The 20,216-nt window shown below is 43.1% G+C and overlaps 1 protein-coding gene across 1 annotated transcript; it reads left to right on the forward strand.

The window, feature by feature from the left end:
• Positions 1-1,428: 1,428 nt before the first annotated feature.
• Positions 1,429-16,587, forward strand: LOC306940991 (apolipoprotein B-100-like; the record flags this gene model as incomplete). Its single annotated transcript, XM_079526292.1, has 28 exons — positions 1,429-1,480; positions 1,950-2,062; positions 2,193-2,335; positions 2,486-2,633; positions 2,743-2,895; positions 3,012-3,136; positions 3,260-3,345; positions 3,437-3,884; positions 4,002-4,110; positions 4,213-4,359; positions 4,460-4,671; positions 4,785-4,980; positions 5,116-5,295; positions 5,393-5,596; positions 6,006-6,173; positions 6,281-6,486; positions 6,578-6,757; positions 6,868-6,989; positions 7,425-7,629; positions 7,851-8,023; positions 8,206-8,369; positions 8,467-8,576; positions 8,690-9,054; positions 9,162-14,540; positions 14,670-14,781; positions 14,905-14,931; positions 15,019-15,205; positions 15,445-16,587. 28 exons carry the CDS (start codon positions 1,429-1,431, stop codon positions 16,585-16,587), a joined length of 10,857 nt encoding a protein of 3,618 aa, XP_079382418.1.
• Between the last annotated feature and the right edge of the window lie 3,629 nt (positions 16,588-20,216).

Genomic DNA, 20,216 nt, shown 5'->3' on the forward strand with positions numbered 1-20,216 from the left:
TGTGTGTGTGTGTGTGTGTGTGTGTGTGTGCTAGGGTTATCAAGAGTTTGCTTTAATCCCAAATGACACATGACAATGCTAATAATAATTCATGCTGCACGTGCTATGTCAAAGAACATGAAAAAGAACTTGATGTAAGCAAGATCATGCATACACAGAGACTGTAGTCCAATAGTCCTGATGATAACAAAAATACGTTCAATGTAATTACACCTTATCAATGCCCTGCAGGGGGAATAGACCCACAGTTTCTGGGTTGCTAATTCATATACATTTAATTTATACCAGGTAAAGTCCCCACTTTACTTGGTACTGGTTTTAAGGGATTGGTAATTTGTTGAATGTATGCAACAGAATAATTTTATGGTCTTTATCCTTGCCCATGGACCTTATGTACAGACGCCACATACATCATAGGGTTTGGCCTTTGGATGAGGCCATATACTGTATATTCAAAGTACATACATCTTGCGTTGCCCATTCCTAGAAGCTGCCTAGATACAACCCGTGCAATAAATGAAATGCACCAATACTTTCTCACAAATTGTTAATCTCCCGAGTGAAGACCAATGCATATTGTATGTAGGCCTATCATTTATTGACAAAAATCACTTGGGACTCCTTTGACAAAAAGCCAGGAAGATTAAACCCAAACAGCCGCTATAGGCCCAAAACAGTAAACACGCTTGCTAACCTAACCTCGGTAAAACAAAAACAAGAATACAAGGGCCGCTGGTGGCGAGCGGTCTTTGAAATAAATGGGGGCGAGTGTGTTTTGAGGCGAGGTTTCCGGTTACCCATCCTGAGCCACTGCCACCCTACTACTCATTGCATGTAGCTGTCTTCAGGCTGGGAATGTTAGGAGGAGTTTGCATGTGTAAGTAAGTATGACGCCAGTAAAATTGCACAAATTCATAATAGCTGACTTCCTGTTTGGGTTATCACTAAGGCTGTGTTTTTGTTTGTTGTTTAAGTCAGGGAAGGATACATGTGTCTACTATACATCTAGGTTAAATGCAAGTCTGGGGCTTACATACTACAGGGCCTTTGCATCATCGACTTCGGTGCTTGAATGTTCCCATGCCATTTGTGCATTATACTATGATTGATTATACCTTCTGCAATTGTGTCATTTAAAAATGGAAGCCTACAGTATATACATTTTAGTCCTAGATGTACACAATAATGCTGTTTGAACATAATTATTATGTGCAGCTTTCACAGAAAAATGAAACTTATGAAACTCCTTGCCTTTGTCCCTCCACATATGGAGAGGACTTTGGAGCTGTAACAGTACTGTCTGTACAGTAACTTTCCACCTCCTCTTCGTATGGAACAACATGGGTATAAAAGACCTCTGCTGAGACCAAGGCCTCAGTCTCACTGAGTACTCAGCAATCCCTAAAGGAGAGCTTCAACGAACCCATCATGGGGGACTCAAAGCTCTGTCTGCTGCTTTTAAGCACACTTGCCTTGGCTTGTAAGTATTTTTGTAATATTGCTTCCATCAATGCAGTCAAATGTATTAATTGTTAAATGTTAACATTAATTAATACAATACAATTAAATCAATTAGATATGGATTTTAGTTCTAGATGTAGATTTTTTAATATTAAAAACATGTATTTAATAGATATTTGACTGATTCTAATGTACCATTTTTCTTATAGATGCCCAAGAAGAGGGATCATGCCTGTGTAAGTTCCAATATTTTCTAATATAACAATTCAATACACATAGATTTTATTACATTGTTGAGTGAGTTTAGAACAGTAAAAAGAATGTGTAATGCCAATCACACAACCATGTATAGCCACATTATATAATTTCTTATATTTTTTCCCAACATGTTTGACCAAATCTATTGCTGTACTTTGAACATATTGATCAAAGTCCAGCAATAGCAATTACTGTAACTGTTATTTGAAACCATAATCTTTTTTTAACAGTAAATCAAAGGTACAAAGCCTTCAACAAATATGAATACCTCTATGAAGCCGAATCCCTGAATGCCATCAACGGTGCCTCAAATCTTCGCAATGGACCCAAGGCCTCTTGCAAGGTACATTGCATGCCACACCAATAGCAAATAATACTAACTTATATTTTCCAATGTGTTTTTAGTTTTCATGTAAATACAGTATTTCAGTAATCAGTATAATATCCTAAAAGATAAAATGACACCTGTACAGGTCGAGATTGAAGTGCCCCAGATGTGCCACTTCATCGTCCGCACCACAGGCTGTAGCCTGAGTGTGGTCGACATGGATGCAGATGGCAATGTTGTGGTTGTCCCTGCACCGAGCTCTGAGGCCTTTTCTGCTGAAATGGAGAAGTAGGTTATGCCACCAGCACATCCTTTCTTTTTTTTCTTTTTTTTTTTACATACCATAAGTGAAAACCTGTTCAGGTTACATTAAAACAAGACAAAACCTTTAGTATTTTTCAAGTTAGACTTGATAGCAAGTTCCTCTTTTCTTTTTAGATATCCTCTGAAGGTTGTGGTTGAGGGTGAGTACGATGTCAAACTGTACCCTGAGGAGGATGAGACGTCCACAATCTTGAACATCAAGAGAGGTATCATCTCTGCCCTGGCCGTGCCTCTGCTGGAGGAGGAGAAGAACAAGATCATGGTACATTTTTATACAGCAGTATGTAACTGGTGAAAGTATTACTTCTGAAAGCAGAGGAAAATTATACACTTGTGATGACTGAATTTTGCTCTAAAATCATGCATTTCAGCCCACCATCCATGGCAAATGCAGCACCTCCTACTCTGTCAACGCAAGAGAGGACATTGCTACTGACATCAGCCTCACCAGGGATCTGTCCAAATGTGACAAATTCATCCCCATGAGAGACCAGACCAGCCCCCTGGCTCTGATCTCTGGCATGGTAAGACACCTAAGCAACGTGGTTGTTGGCTTGATTATTAAATGCAGTGCTCGCATGCACTGTGGATTTCAAACAATACCATACTGTGAGTCTGATAAATTACTATCTACTTGCAGCATTACCCTCTTGCCCAGCTGATCAGGAGCTCCCAGACCTGCAACTACAAGTTTGACAATGAGAACATGCACATGACCTCTGGTGCCTGCACTGAGAACCACATCCTGATTCCTTTCTCTCACAAGTAAGTAAAACCATCTACACACAGTTATCTCATAATATACTGTACATGATTTTGTATGCGACTATGCGTATGGAAATTATATATATCTTTATTAGGTCTTATTCAATTGTTGTCTGCCCATAGGGGAGAATATGGTGTTACCAATGTGGGCAAGCAGTCTCTGACTTTGCTGGGAGTTTCTGCTCTGGAAGAAGGAGTTTTTGAGTTTGGTAAGGAGCTCTTTGAATTTCCTTTTATATAGCAATGTTATTTTATTTTAATTGACAATGACATTTTTACTGTTTACTCTGCTTATTATAGATGCAGCCAATGTCAAGGGTCTGAACATGGAGACTCCTGTTGACAAGAATGTTATCCAGGATAAGGATGTTGGTCTGGGTCTCCTAAGAGAACTGGCTAATCTGCCTGAGACCGAGGGTCAGAGGAGGGCCCACCTCTTCCACGTGCTGGTGGATGTGGTCCGTGAAATGAAGATGGAGACCCTAAGCGCTGCCCTTCCCGAGGCTCTTGAGGTGTCCCGATCACTCAGCTACCAGGTTCTGGCCCAGTGTGGTACCCCTGAGTGTAGCAGTGCCATCATGCAGATCCTGAGGACCTACGACAGCTCCGCTGTTGAGGTTGATGCCACCGTGTTTGGTCTGGGACTGGTGTCCAACCCCTCTCCCCTCCTGATCCATGACATGCTGGAGATGGCTCAGTACAAGCCCAGCAAGCCCATCATGTATGCCCTCAGCAATGTTGTCAAGAGGTGAGCAACTGCAACTTGAATATTTACTCTGCTCTAGATATCTAGAAGCCTAAGTGTTACACGGTTGACGACTCAACTGCCACATTAATATTCACTACGATGTGATTTCCTTAATAGGTTCTACAAAGCTGAAGGCAAACTGGCCCCTGAAATCCATGCTGTTGCTCGTTTCATGGGCTCCCAGCTGGGTGACTGCACTGGTGACAATGCCTTCATGACTCTGAGGGTGAGGGGTTATCTCTAACAGACTTAATACTTTACAAGATAGTAGATACTTTACAAGATAGTAGATAACAGATCAAACTCATCAATGGTTTTACGACTTTAGGTTATTGGAAACATGGCTGCAGCCATGGGCGCTGCCAGCCCTGCCCTGAGGACTGCTGTGATCGAGTGTGTGAACCAGCCTGCTGCATCCCTTGCTGTTCAGCAAGCTGCCATCCAGGCCTTCAGGCTGACCCCTGTCCCTGAGGAGGCAAGTCAAACTGTTATCAAAATACTTTTTTAAGACTTTACAGAAGTAATCGAAACAATTATTTTTTTAATTCAATGATGGATGTATTTCTCTGTCACAGGGCAGAGAGATTCTCATGCAGGTGCTTCTGGACAGCTCCAGCCCCCTGCAGAAGCGCGTTGCTGCCTACCTGGTGCTAATGAAAGACCCCCAGCCAAGTGAACTCGACCAGCTGGCTGCTGCCCTGCCTAATGAACCTGACCAGCAAGCCAAGAGCTTTGTCATCTCCCATATTACCAACATCTTGTCTTCAACTGAGCCCAAGACAGAAGAGTAAGTTAAGCCTTTAATTATTAGTATGCACTGTGCAGCATGAGCTGTGGATAAAAGGATTTCACCTTTCATTTAATGCTTATCTCTAATTAGTACATCTAACTTTCTTATAGGCTGAGACAGAAGATCCTCGATGCCCTGCAAGGTAATGAGATTGGAACTGTCATGGACCCAACCAAGTTCTCCCGCAACTACAAGGTTGGATCTGTGGAGAGCAACATGATCTTTGAGGGTGCCAGCTATCTGCCCAAGGAGGTCATGCTTGAGATGACCCTGAAAGCCTTTGGCTATGACATTGACATGATGGAGGTAAATATAACGTGTGTGTATATATATATATATATATATATATATATATATTGTAAGATATAAAAATGGATTGCTCAGTTATTCAAACTCACCTTTCAATTGTCACACTAACAACGAACATTCATACATTTTCAGATCGGCATGGAGGGCACCGGACTTGAGCCAACTGTTGAGGCCCTGTTTGGAGAGCACGGATTCTTCCCAGACACAGTGCTGAAGACAATGTACTTTGTCTCTGACAAAATGCCCCAGGAGGTCAGCCTGGTCCTGAAGAACCTGCTCCCCGCTCTAAGGAACGACAGACGAAAGAGACAGGTAAGTTACAAAGGTGTTTGGATGTTAATTTACTACTTACATAATAATTTCTACAAAGTACTCATAAGTCATCATCTCATTATTTGTATATATTTAGGCCACCCAGAACATCATGAGAGAAATCGGACGCAACCTTAACAAACTGGTGACTGAACTGAAAGCCCAGCAGACCCCTGAGGCTATGGTTTACCTGAGACTTTTGGGAAATGAGCTGGGATATCTCAAGACCAGTGACATGGAGGAGATGGCCTACTCTGCTGCCATGATGATTGATAACATGCTCAAGATGCTCCCCATGGATGTAAGTAAAAAATAATCAGACTTTGGTTTTTTGGGGGGTCCATAGACTTTGCTGCTACATGACGAGGTGGCAGCCAAGTATATGAACTTTTAATGTTTGTTTTAAGCATGCCTACCCGGGGCGTCATGTGTGGGGTGGCGTGCCCCCCAGCCATTCTGATCCTAGCTTGTTTGTTGTATGAAACAAAATTAGTTACAAGAGGTATTTATATGTCTTACATTCACATCTAGTGCCCTAAACAAACATTAAAGTCCATAGACTTGGCTGGCAAACGATTTACATCATAAGTGCTCTAAATTTAAAAATCCCATACACTTGGCTGCCATATGACGTATTCTTCAAAAGCTATAAAGAATTGTCATTTACTTACTGATTTTTGACAGTTGAACTGACTTCTATTTCCTGACAGTTGATGAAGGGACTGATGACTAAAGCTGACAATGAAGTCTTCGCTCACTACATCTTCATGGACAATGAGTTCTTCCTGCCCACTGCTACTGGTGTGCCTCTGAGGATTGCCTTGTCTGGTACCTTCACTCCTGGTATCAAGGGTGGACTCAACATTGCCCGTGACATGGTAAAAATCTTCTCATTTTCACAAAGATACAAAATAATAAAATATGTACCATTCAATTATGGTATCTCATCATAACCCATCGCTGGCTCTCCACTTTTTCCCCCTAGAGCGAGATTGCCTTCATGCCCTCTGCTGGCATTGAGTTCACGACTCAGATTGGCTCTTTCATTCCTGAGTATGTCAACACTAGACTGGAGATGCACAACAACCTCTTCCATGAGAGCGGACTGAGTGCCAAGATCTCCATGGGAAGTAGTGAAATGAAGTTCACCATGCCTGCTCCTAAGAATCCTACCAAGCTCATCAGCATTACGTAAGCCTCAACTGACTATGTATGCAAATAGTCTTTGGAATGTAATATCTATAAATGCAACAATAAAAACTTTCTTCTTTGTCAATTGCAGAAACACCTTTGTGGCAGTGAATGGTGCTGAGGTTAAAACTATCCCCCCTATGGTGGAGGAGAAGGTTGATGTCAGCGAGTGCACTCCCTTATTCGCTGGAATGAAGTACTGCACTTCCCTGGTGTACACTGATGCTTACAATTATGAGACCCCCTACTTCCCTTTCACTGGAGACAGCAAGTAAGTGAAAGCCCTGAAACTTGTGCTAGGACAGCATTCATGAATGGAATGCCTTTTAAATTGTATTGTATTTAAGTCAAATCTAATCGTAAAATGGATCTACCTCTCAGGTTGGCTGTGGAGCTCCATCCTACTGGCGAGGTGACTGAATACTCTGCTACCATCACCTATGAGCTCGTCACAGAGGAGGAGGAGAAGGTTGACACCGTGAAAATGATCCTGACGGCGGAAGGTAACAAGATTTAGCAAATAATTATTTCAAAGCTACATTACAAAGTCGATATGGAATTTCTCTGACATTGGAGATGGCAGAGAATTGGTATTGTACTGTTGTCACATACATTTATACACAAACATGTTTGTTGGGGCTAAAATGTGGGGCTTACAGCAATCTGTAATAACACTGAGAATATTCATAGAAAACAAACAAACTATTACGTCAATGTCAACATAGTTTTGTTAGTGCAGTTTATCTTTAGTCTTCATCGACATAGTCAAACCTAAAACAAGAAATGTATTACTTCTTTGCTACTACCGCAATCATTGCAATTGATATTGAATGTTGATTGTTAGGTACATATACAGTAATCTATACATTTTATCATGAACTTAATTCTAACTGCATAATACTAGTGTAAACAGCTGAAGTCATTTTTTCCTTTACCAGGTGCTGGTGAGGCCACAGCAACTGTGAAGTACAACAGGGCGAAGAATGTCCTCACTACTGACTTCCAGATCCCTGACTATGACCTGGAGGCTGGATTCAGGCTGGGTGTCGTTGACGCCAACACCAAGGGCAATGGAGCTTACTCAGTCTCCCTTGACCTGATCAACAAGAACATCCCTCAGCTCTCCCTGGTTGCCCATGCCAAGTATGAAATAAATCAAAACATGAGCTTGTTGAAATCAAACAAAACGTATCATGTTCACTGTTCAGAAATGTAAATTGTTAGACACATTTACCCCTTTGGTCTCCAAATATTAGATATAATATTAGAAACAAATATCAGTGTACTTGTATACTGTATTTGTATCAGTACACTGTATCTATGTTTGGTATGAGACCATTAACTCATAGGTTTCCCCTTCATAGGGTGGCAACAATGGAGGAAGCTATGCTGCAGCTCCAGTTGCTGGTTCCCTTGATGAAGGCTGATGCCAGCCTCACGGCCAACCTAAAGCGTGGTGAGACACTGGAATTAGAGCTCACAAGTGACATCAAGCTCCCAGAGACCACCTCACTGCAGAAGATTGCCTTGAAATATGGTAGGATATGAATGTTTAATTTATTTCCCTCCTTTATGTGCCACCATGGCACCCAAATATATTTCCAATCCTCATTCACACACCCCAAATATAAATATATTATTATCTGCAAAATTAATTTTGCATCTTCTTTTTAACAACTGACATTATTCTGTGAAACTAACATAGACAACTTTTTGTAGATGACAGCAAGATTGAGGCTGAGGTTAAGTCTGAGATGAATTCTCAGATCCAGAAACTGCTCCACAATGCTGAGGCAGTTGAAAGGATTATCAATGAAGTTCTTGATATGCATGTTGGACAGACTGACATGAAGGTCCGTCAAATCATCACCATGTCTGTGGAGGTAAAACCATACACATATGTCACTTTATGCTTCACTTCAACATGAATGGAAATTTATTGTACTAACATTACAATTAACATTGTACTAATCATTTTAGGCAACTAACAACTACATGGACAAATATGTTTCTGGTATCCCTTACATCACTTACATGAGGATACCTGCCATGCCTGAAATTACAATGCCAGAGAAACTTTTCTTCAATGCGTAAGTAAAATGTTTTTGGCAAAACATACACATTGCTACATTATAATAGCCAGCCAGGAGGGTATGAATAAAGATGTGTTCATATAATGTTAAATATAATTTTATTTTGGCAGTGAGGCAAAGGCTGCTTACAACTTCAACAATGAACGCTTCCTCATCTCTCTGCCTCTTGGAGGAAAGTCAACAACAGCAGACCTGCACTTCCCACTTGCCTTGGCCACCCCAAGCCTGTCACTGCCCCAGTTTGGCCTGGAGGTTGCCTCCATTGAAATTCCCCTCCCAGAGCTGGTTGTCCCTGAGACCATTTCTGTTCCTCTCTTTGGAAAGGCTGAGGTTGTAGCTAAAGCAAGCACTAACCTGTACGAATTAGAGGTATCTGCGGCTCTGGGAAAAGACGCTGCGGATGCACCAAGCTACTCAGCCAAGTTTGAAATGGAGGGAACTTCCCCGGTAGACATCTTGGCCCTCAAGATTGAAGGTAAAATGTTCTTTAAAAAGTATTACAATCAGCAATAAAACATAACTTAAAGCTTTATTTTCAAGTGTTGACTGAACCTCACAAATGCACTGTATTCCCTGTTTCAGGCTCTGGATTGCTGGTTGGCACTCCATCTGATTCTCTCAAGGCCCACGTGAAAGCTGCTGTGACCCATAAACTTCTTGAAGCCAGTGTGAGCATCATGGAGGTTGGAACCTTCACTGACACAATCAGTGTCAAGTCCAGCAGCAAGATTGTAGCAACAAGTCCTCTTGGCCTGCTAATTGAGCTAGAACACACCGGCACGGTTGGCTTCAATGCTGAAGAACTTTCTGCTGATAGCAACCTTGAGGGATCCATCAAAGCAGGACCCATCTATGGCAACACCATTTCTACCCAGGCTTTCGCCATCTTCCCATTCAGGCCAGAAGCAAAGATTGACTCCTCTCTGAAGATTGATACCACCATTCTTAAGGCTCAGAACACCATTGCCGCCACATTTGTCAATGGTGAGCTCCATGTTGTGTCAAACACTAATGCTTTTGACGACCACCTGACCCATGCTGCGGAGCTTTCCTTCAAGGAGAACAAACTGGCCCTGACATTCGATACAAATGCTATGGTATTTGGCATGAAGGTACATAACCAGGCTGAGGCCTCTGCTGCCACCGATGAAGTCATCATCAAGATGGAGACCAGTGCTGACCATTCTGAAAACCGCATCTCCTCCTTGCTTACTGCCACTCTTGATGTCAATGGTCTGGCTCTAAGCAGTGATGCTGCTGTGAAGCTCCTTGAGAATGAGGCTGTTCAGAAAACAACTCTGAAAATAAACAAGGAGGGTTTGGCTGAGCTGTCCATTATCAACAAGGCTGAAGTGCGTGACATCAAGGTTGATAATGCCAACATTCTGACCATCACTCTCTATAGCCTTGACTTCGACACCAAGGCTGAGGCCATCGTCAGTGAGTATGCCACTTATACCCATGACATCACCATTGCCCTGAAGCCCTACACAGCTTCTGCACATGTGAATAACAACCTGAAACTGCTGGCAGCCAACATCATCAATGAGGCTCAGTTGAAGGCAGAGCTTTACAAGATTGACCTGACTGGAAGCCTGAAAGCCACCTATGGTGAAGAGGAGATCAAGCACACTTATGAGATCAATTATGCTGACGTGACTGCCAGTGCTAAGTGCAGCACTACTGGAAAGGTCTTTGGAACCAATATGAACCAGAACACCGAACTTGAAGTTGTTGGACTTGCTGCCAGGCTCACCAATGATGCCCGCTTCAACTCTCAGCCCATGCGCTATGATCACACCGTCCGCACTAGCATCATTCCTTTCGACTTCAACCTTGATGCCATGTTCAATGCTGATGGCGACCTGACCCTGTATGGCAAGCAGAGCGGCCAGCTCTATGGCAAGTTCCTTCTTAGAGCACAGCCCCTGGCCGTTGTCACCTCAAATGAATGGAGAGCTTCAATAACCCAGCAGCTTAATGATGGTTTCTCCCTTGAGACCACTGTTGACAACAAGATGGAAGCATTGCTGACTCCTCAGGAACAGAAGGCCACAATGATGCTGAAATCTAAGATGAACAACCACATGTTGAGCCAGGAAGTTAATGCCTACAACAATGCTGAGAGGCTTGGACTGGAGATGTCCAACACCCTCCTTACTAGCCTTCTCAACACTGATTCCAGTGAAAACCAGGAGTTTTCCATCTCTGGCTTCCTTAAATATGATAAGAGCACTGAGAGCCACATGATTATGTTGCCTTTCATTGAGAATTTCCCAGCTCTCCTTGAAAACATCAAGGTCGTGTTTGTGAGCATGGCAGAAGCACTGCAAAACTACATCAACAATGAAGACATAAAGGCTAAGATCGAGGCTATTCCTCAGTATGTGAGTGACTTTGTTTCTCAACTGAATATTGAAGGCAAAGCAGTGCAGCTCAAGCAGACCCTGATTGATTTCACACAGGAATATGTTATCACCATTGAAGAACTGGAGGCCTCCCTGATGAACCTGAAGGATGTTCTTGAGAAAATGCTTACAGAAATTGCTTCCCGCATGCAGGAAATTATTTCTTATACCAAGGAAATGATTGCAAGTGGCACCTTGTCTGAGAATGTCATCAATAGACTGAACCAGGAGCTGAATACTTTCCTTGACGAGTATAATATCAGGGATATGATTGTTGCCATGGTTGATGCCATTGAAGAGGTCATCAAACAGATTGACTTGCAGAAGCTAAGTGAAAGTAGCCTTTCCTTCCTTCGTGATCTGGATGTTCAGTTTGATGTCAAGGCTAAGCTAGAAATGGTTGTCAGCAAGTTGAAGGAGTTCATTGCCAGCTTTGACATTACTGTGTTTGCTGAACAGCTGAAAACCTACATTTCATCCCTCAACCTGGATGCCTACATTCAAGAACTGATGGCACAGTTTCCAACAAACCTCTTTGGTACAACAGTTGAAACTCTCAAAGAATTGATCCAACAGTTTGACATCATTGGAAAATTCAACACAATTGTTGCTAAACTCAGAGAGTTGATCGTCAAGTTTGAAGTTGACCAGAAGGTAGAGGCCATCTTGGAAAAGGTTGTGGAGCTCATCAAGCAGTTCAAGATTGATGAAACTGTCCAAGTTCTAGCTAACAACCTGAAAGCCATTCACATGCCTGTTAAGATCATGCAGGTACTGGAAAATGCCATCAACTATCTGAAAGCCACAGAAATTAAACAAGTGGTTGAGCAAATTAATGAGTACCTTGACAACATTGTACAGTACCTTAAATCTTTCAACTACAATGCTTTTGCTGATGAGGTCAACCAGATGATTTCTGCTTATTCCGCTCAAGTAAATGAGCTGATCAAGGCACTCGAAATCCCCCAGAAACTCGAAGCCATCAGAGAGTTTGTCAACTTTGCTCTTTCTACTGTCATGAACTACCTGGAGCAGCTGAACATGAACTACCTGCCTGTGATTTCACTCCCTGAGATCACCCTTCCAGAGATTTCATTCCCTGTCATCCCTGCAGTTCCCGTTGAGAAGCTCATTGAGACTCTCCAGATCCCTGCGTTCAAGCTGCCAAACATCCCTACTGAATTCATGGTGCCAGCATTTGGAAAACTGTATGGTGAGATCAGAATCAACTCCCCCATCTACACTATCAGAAATGTTGCTGAGCTGCAGAGTTCTGTTGATGGTGAGAATGCTCCTCAGGTGACAGCATTCGTGACCTCCCAGGCAATATCTCCCAGCTTTGAGATCCTCAATTTCAACCTGGATTCTACAGCCCGCATTGCTGTCCCTGAGGCGCATAATGTGATTGTTGCTGAGACCCTTAAGTTTACTCACTCTGTTCTTGAGCTTGAGCACCAGGCATCTGTAACTCTTAAAGACCTCTCAGCCCAGGCCTCAGCTAAGACCACAGTGAAGGCCACCACTTCACCTTACACTGCAGAGCTTGTGAATGAAGCCTTCTTTGCCACTGCAGGTGGCCTGTCTGTCACAATTGACACCACATACTCTCACATGCTTAACATCCCAATCATTGGCATCACCAGTGAAACGTCTCTGACCCAAAAGGCTGTTGCACGCCAGGAGGGGAAAACCGTTACCCTGACTGTTGGAAATGAAGGCACTGCCAAGTTCAACTCTCATGATGGAGTCCACAAGAGTGACCTGCTCTTCACCATCAATCCCAACATTGCCAAGCTGACTTTCACTAGCGATACAGACACAGCTCTTCTGAAGATGAAACAGACCCTGAACGCTGACTCTGTCACTCTCAGCTATTTCAAGTTTGATGCTCGCTCTGAGGCAGAGGGCCCAGCTGTCAAGAACAGCCTTCTGGTAGCATCTGGAAAGGTCAACCTTTATGATATGAAGATTGAGCTGAAGGCGACCCACGACACAGAGCTGGTTGGCACACTCAGTGGAGTTCTGTCTAATGCAGTCAACATTGTCATCCGTCCAGTTGAGGTTGTCTTTGATTTCCAAAACAAGGGAAACACTGTGCTGGGATCGATTGCCAAAATTGATCTCCAGAATGATTACTCAGCTACCTTCAAACCTGAAACCCAAAAGATCAACACTGTTGCTCTGGCACGTCTCAATCAGTACAAACTGTCCTACCATGTCACCATTAACAACAATGAGAAGGAGTTTGGTGTCTTTGCTGATGTAGATGGTGAGGCTAATCTTGACATCCTTGCAACCCCCATCAGCATACCTGAGCTTAATCTGCCATTTGTTGAAATCCGCATCCCAGCCATCAGTGGACTGAATTTATATGAACTTACTGGTCTGAAGAACATCTTGACCACCACAGAGCAGAATGTTGCTGTAGCAACCAAGATTGTGTACCAGAAGAGTATGTATGCCCCTCTTGTTGATGTGATGGGTCTGATCCAGATTCCCTCTGTGGGTAACCTGATCACAGAGCTGTCCTTTAAGTCTGCCATTATCAACCTGAATCTTAATGCTGGACTGTACAATGAGGATGATATTGTGTTCCGTCTGGGAGCAACAACCGCCTCTGTCTTTGAGAGCCTGAAGGCTAAGCTTGATGGCACCACCAGCCTGACCACCAGAAGAGGAATCAAGCTGGCCAACTCCCTGTCCCTTGAGAACCCCCATATTGAGGGTACCCATGACAGCACCATCAGTGTGAATCCTGAGACCTTCGAAGCTGCTGTCTCTGTAGCTACTGTAGGCAAGATTGCCCTGCCCATCCTCCATCTGGAAGCCAACCAGAACCTGGTTGCAGACACCAAGACCAAGGCACATGCCGTCTCTACCTTGAAGCTGAAGGGTGAATTCAATGTGCCCATCATCAAGGCTGTTGGAAAGGCAGAAGCAGAGCAGAGCCTGAAGCTGGAGGCAACATTTGAGGATGCTTCTCTGGAAACAACCACAATGGCAAATATTGAAGGCACAGTGTTGGAAGAATATCCACTTTTGGCAGCTCTTAACAATGAGGCAAATCTGTACCTGAACGCTGATGGCCTGCGCTCCACAATCAAGGTTCTTGCTAACACCAGACTCAACCAGGGTGACATCAAGCTCCTGGAGATGGATCTGGATCAAAGCCTGGCTATTGAGGCCTCCCTTAGCCGTGTGTATGCAGTGCTGAAGATTGCCAGCAACAACGAGGCAAATGTCATGGACTTCAACACCCATGGAAAGCATATTATCCAGGCTACAATGGACCTTGCACCTACCTCTTCCTTGACCGCTGATATTGAGATTGATATGTCTCAGCCAAGCAGCCTGGGTGAACTCACCATCTTTGAGAAGACCATTGTTGAGCTGACAGCCCCAAAGCAAAAAATATCTGCCACTGCCAAGATTGTAACTCCAGTGTACACCACAAGCCTAGCAGCTGAGTTGGAGGGTGATGCCCCTGTCTTCAAAGTGACATTCAAGTCCACTGCTACCTCAGTCTTTGTCATCTTGGATTATGACCTTGATTGTGAGTGCCTATTTTGTCTTCATAAAACTAGATGCCACTGCATGCATTGTGTTGTATTAAATACACTGTTGTATAAATACATATTATTTCAAATTGAGTTGTTAATTTTAAAACAATTTCCTTCCATAGCTGCCATCACTGTAAGCCTTGAAAATGCTGCCCTGTCCCTGACTGGCAAGGCTGTATTGACCCATGCTGACCTTACCATGGACATTCAGCATGTTCTGTCCCAGTCTATGAGGTACCCACTTTTGTCTGAAGCATCCCATCTGATTTAGTTTATATAATTAAGTAATTGACAACTTCCAGTGTTCTTTGACAATTCAGACACTGACTTTCATGTTTTCTTTGTTCCGCATATCAGGAAGAGACGCGAAACTGCAGACGCAAGGTAAATATTATATACTTGGAAAAAAAGTAATTATCTATCCATATGGATAATCTTGTGTTAGTTTCTAATGGTTATTTCTCTATTCAGTGACGGCCGCCTCACCTTGAACATGGACATCACCAGTCCCACCTTCACCGATGTGAGCTTCCGCTATGCTGCCAGCAGAGATGGTGTCACTGCTTCTCTCTCCACCCCATCAACTGGCTTCCTTGGTCTTCAGGTCCAGGGCAGGATGCTATCTCAGTTGAATGGCAGACTTTATGGACGTTATGCTGTGAGTATTTTACATTCATATTTTGTCTATTAAACAATAATTAAACAATTTACAATTTAGGCATTTAACAGACAATACAACAAACTTAGCATCTGTCTAAACAACATAACTTTGAAATGTATTATTTGAAACTATAAATACAATCATCAAATTGTGATTATTGCCTCGCTTAACTCTGCATATTAAGGGTATAAGTCAATGAGAAAGCACTCAATTTGTTCTTCTGTTCTTTTTGCCAGTCTGCGCCAGAGGATAATGTGGACATCTTCATCATTAGAGCTTCTGCAAAGGATCTGAATGTTGCCTTCAACATGGAGGCCCCTGAAATCATGATCAACGGACTAAAGGAGAGGCTCCCAGCCATCGTCTCTACCCTGAACGACTTTGGTGAGAAGTATCAGCTCATTGGATACGCCACCGGATTTAAGAGTGCCATCGTCAATCTGGTTGAGGAGACTTACACCACCATCAACAACGAGGCTCCAGAGCTCAGCCAGCTTTCCATTCTCTTCAGAAACACTGTTGTTCAGTACCAGAAGATTGTTCAGGTCTTCCTGGATACTGCTGTGAAATTCCTGAGGGAAACCCAGTTCAAGCTGCCTGGCTCTGATGAGATGACCACTCTCCCAAAGGTCCTCAAGAAACTGACCGGCACCATTGCCACTGTACTAGAGAAGGCCATCCAGATGATGCTTCTTAATGCTGAGCTCACTTTCAACGCCATGGTTGACATGCTGAGCAACATTCAGGTCACCATGCCCATCGGAGATGTCATGTCCGGAGCTCAGATGATTGATCGACTAAGAGATACAGTGAAGGGCTTCCTTAACCAGGTTGTGGATCTTGTTAAGCATCTGGAGAGCCTGGACATGATCTTGGAGAAGCTGGGCGAGACCTTGAAGGTCATTGTTGACAAAGCTCAGGAGTTTGTCGATAAGAGCCTGAAGTCTGACACCCTTGATGCCGTTGCCATTTACATCAATGCTTTCTATGGCAACCTTGTCACTCTGCTGAAGAATGTCATGGATCAGGCCAACACTGTTGTGGATATGGAGTATTTGAATACCAAAATTGATTACATCATGGAGGTTGTTAGATCTGTGGTGAGCCTGTTAAGCAATACCATCTCTGAATTAATGCAGAAGGCTCCCGCTGAGTTCCAGGAGTACGTGAAGGTTGAGGGAGGAAGGCTTGACATCAACCTTCCATTCTTCCCCCGCCAGACTACAATGGACCTTGCACCTACCTCTCCCTTGGCCGCTGAAATTGAGATTGCACCTACCTCTCCCTTGGCCGCTGAAATTGAGATTGCACCTACCTCTCCCTTGGCCGCTGAAATTGAGATTGATATGTCTCAGCCAAGTAGCCTGGGTGAAGAGTAAAACACTTCATTCTAGCAAGAATGTTGGACATTTACAGTAGCTGTATTTAAGCATTATACATTCCACTTGTATGTCAATTTAACAACCTGTACTGTATATAACATCAACAGTTCCACTTATCTACCTTTCTGCAATATGAGTGAAATAAAATCTGTTTACTATTTAATATTGTGTGGTTCTTTTACTGACATCCAAAGGTCTTCAGTATTGAATCTGACTACTGGTATTTACATTTTGTGTAGGTTCAGCTATCAAGCCAGATGTATCTTTCTTGGTTTTCTATCAACACTATGCTTGTCTAAACACAATTACATTTGAACATAATCAAATGTATACCCTATATTGTGTATCTATCTAACATTTGAATTCAAGGGAGCTTTATTGGCATGATAATACATACGTTTACATTACAAAGCAAGTGTCAAAATATAATAAAAACTGTTGAAAATGGGGAAAGTGTATACAGTTCGACAGGGTAGCGTTGTGTAAACAGAGCTATGTCACATTGCGTCCTTGTTATACAGGGTATAAAGCTTTTTTGAAACAAACAGCATTTTTTTGCAGTCACATTGGGACAAATAGCAGAATTTGACTATTTAAATAGTAAATAGTTTAATGTGTTTAAAGGTAGCAGCTCTGTTTACATGTGCAGTAGGTCTAGCGGTCTACTCGATATAGATTGTACTTCCATTGGCTAACCTTCTGACAGTAACAATTTAAGTCTTTTTAATACCTAAAAATCACACCCGTGTGAAGTGAGGGGCGCTCTTGTCGTTGTCAATGGCAAATGTGAGACGTGACGGGACAAACAGCTGTATAATGTAATAATAACATATTAACATATTATAACAATGTTTAATTGATGTTAGATTTCGGGGGAAGACACTTCATCATTTCATCATTTCACCATGATGATGTAAGATGTGAGATTCCCCTAAAAAAAAGTCATCTTTTCACCATGAACAACTGCATTTATGTGATTGGTTAGCCAATTTGCTCTTCTATGACATTGTCAATGGCATTTAATGGTTGTGTTGCCACAAATCTACGTCATATTTCTTTGTCAATGGCAAATGTGAGACGTGAAGGGGATGGAAGCTAGGAGGGGCTAGCACCCCTCAAAAAAAAGAGAAAGAAAAGAAAAAAATCACACCCGTGTGAACTGAGGGGCGATGTTTTCATCGTACATCATCATACATCATCTCATTCCGGCCAAGCAGAATTTGCGTCCTCACCTTCGTCTTCAATGTTTGTGTTATGCAATGTTTGTGTTTACACTAACTCAAAATTGTCCATTCATTTTCATTGTCAATGGGATTTAATGTTTGTGTAGGACAAAGCCCCAATACCATTACTGCATCAAAAGTAATCAACAAACATTCAAACAATGCTATAAAGATTACACTCGTAATCACATTCCGTGCTCAGCCAATCAAATCGTTATGTGGTACACACATTTGCTCAGCCAATCAAATCATTGCTATGGGGTACACACAGACACACAAAGCTGCATGGGCATATAGGGGGCGCCCCTAAAAAACAGTCAAACATTGGCCAAATTGTCAAATTATATAAGAAAGGCAAAAAAAAAGAAAATAGCTGATTTACAAGCTCTATATTTATCTGTAGGAACTGAGTCAAACTAAATGCAATGCCTCAACTCCTACAATTCAAAGTGCCTGTCAGGGTGGGATCCCCAGTTAAAATATGATTACGGTATTTTGGGGGGTCACCAGTTCAAATATGTGGGTCCCGGCCGGGGGTCACGGCCTGAAAAGGTTGTGAACCAGCTGGTTTACACAATAGGGGCAGGATCAACCACCTATAGCGTGGGACCCATAGAAGAAGTTGAAGAAGGGTGGTTGTCATGTTGAATTTCTTTTCTGGTGACTTTTAGAAGCCCTTATATATTTGAATGCTCATTTCACGCTATGTAAGAAGGTAGCAGGTAGACCTGTTACTATGGCAGCATCAGCCAGGTGCTCCTTGTTTCAAATTAAGGGTGGGTTTATTGGCAGACAGGGTTTAAAAGGGCTGGGCTGCATTGATTCAGGGGATCCCCTAGCTTGCTGTAAGGTTGGCGTATCTGAGGAGGACAAGAGTTTGAAGGCATGGCTTTCCTAAATGTATCAGCATACTGGCTGCCTGGTGAATTAGTATGTAGAAATGCCCTTATTCCATGCTGCTGTGCTCCTCCTCCGGTGCACCAGCCAAATGTATGGTACAGACCTATGTCTTGGTTGTTTATATGATGTTGAGTTGTAATATGAGTATTTTAAAAGAATAACTACTTTGTGTACAAAAGGAAAAGAGAATAAAATGCCTTGTTTGAAATCTCTGTCTTATTTCCATGCTCAACCTTGGTCACACAAACCTGTGCTTTCTATTGTTAAAGAGGACCTTCCCTCTAGAAAAAGGTGGCGTACAAAGGCATTAAGTATATTTTATTATTATTCCCTCAAAAGTCCCTGCTGCTACATTTGGCATAGTCAGCAGGACCAAGGGCCCGAGCATGGAAATTGAGTGTTAAAAAAAAAAAAAAAGTTTGTGTAGAGTAAACGTATGATAGGCCTATTGATGTATTTTTGGATCTGATTACGTTTATTTGATACTGTCAATGGAGTGGTTCTGTCCTAGAGTGATTGAGGAGCCAAGCATCTGGGACTGCGTCATGGGACCGTGGGAGCTCGAGAGTGCGTTTGCTGTCATGGCTGCATTCTTCACTACTGCTGCTGCTTCCCCTCAGAGGAACTGTATGAAGAGCATGTGTGGAGGTCCAGAGCTGAAGGTCAATCTATGGAGTGTGGGCATATCGGAGGCTGCACTCCTGTCAACCTCGATCAGCTACCATCTTGTGTGAATTGCTGAGGAGCCGTGCCAAAGGTCCCCTCCTGGGCCTCAGTACTGTGCTGTGTAACGTGTCAACGGAATGACTGACTACTGTGTGTGTGTGTGTATACTCCTGAGGTGGACTGTCTAGCATGATTCCCAAATGGTGATGTCCCATGATGTGTCTGCACCCACCAGATTGATGAGAGAGCCCTGACTGGGGGGGCCAGGATGACAGACCTATGGACATGGCTGAGGGAAGTAGGGGTGCTGGGGGGGCTGTAGCACCCCCAACCCCCAGGCACAGCCCCCCCTCGAACAGGAGGGGAAGAAGAAAAAAAAGAATAAAATATGCTGTATCACAGTATTGGCACCTTATCCTGGTTAATTGCCTGTGTCAGTTCGTTCATATAACTTGCGTGTGGAGAGGGAAAGTAAAGGCCACGTTTGCGCGTGAAAATGCGCGTGCATGATTTTTGCGGCGCGCGCTACGCGCGCGCACCCCCTACTAGACGCTCAGCCCCTGCGAGTGTAAAGTACTTCCCGCGGGCCTGCCTATGGACTGGTGATGACCCCCACATGTTTTAGTGTGGTTTAGTCACCTCACTGAATTGAATGTTTTTGTTTCATTGAGTTTAATAGCTTTTTGTGTTTTTTTTGTTTTGCAATATGTGAGGACACATTTTAAAACTTTGTGGGGAGATATGTAACCAGGTAGACCTGTTACTATGGCAGCATCAGCCAGGTGCTCCTTGTTTCAAATTAAGGGTGGCGTATCTGAGGAGGACAAGAGTTTGAAG

This window comes from Electrona antarctica, assembly GCF_951216825.1.
Source record: "Electrona antarctica genome assembly, chromosome: 17".
Taxonomy (NCBI): Eukaryota; Metazoa; Chordata; class Actinopteri; order Myctophiformes; family Myctophidae; genus Electrona; species Electrona antarctica.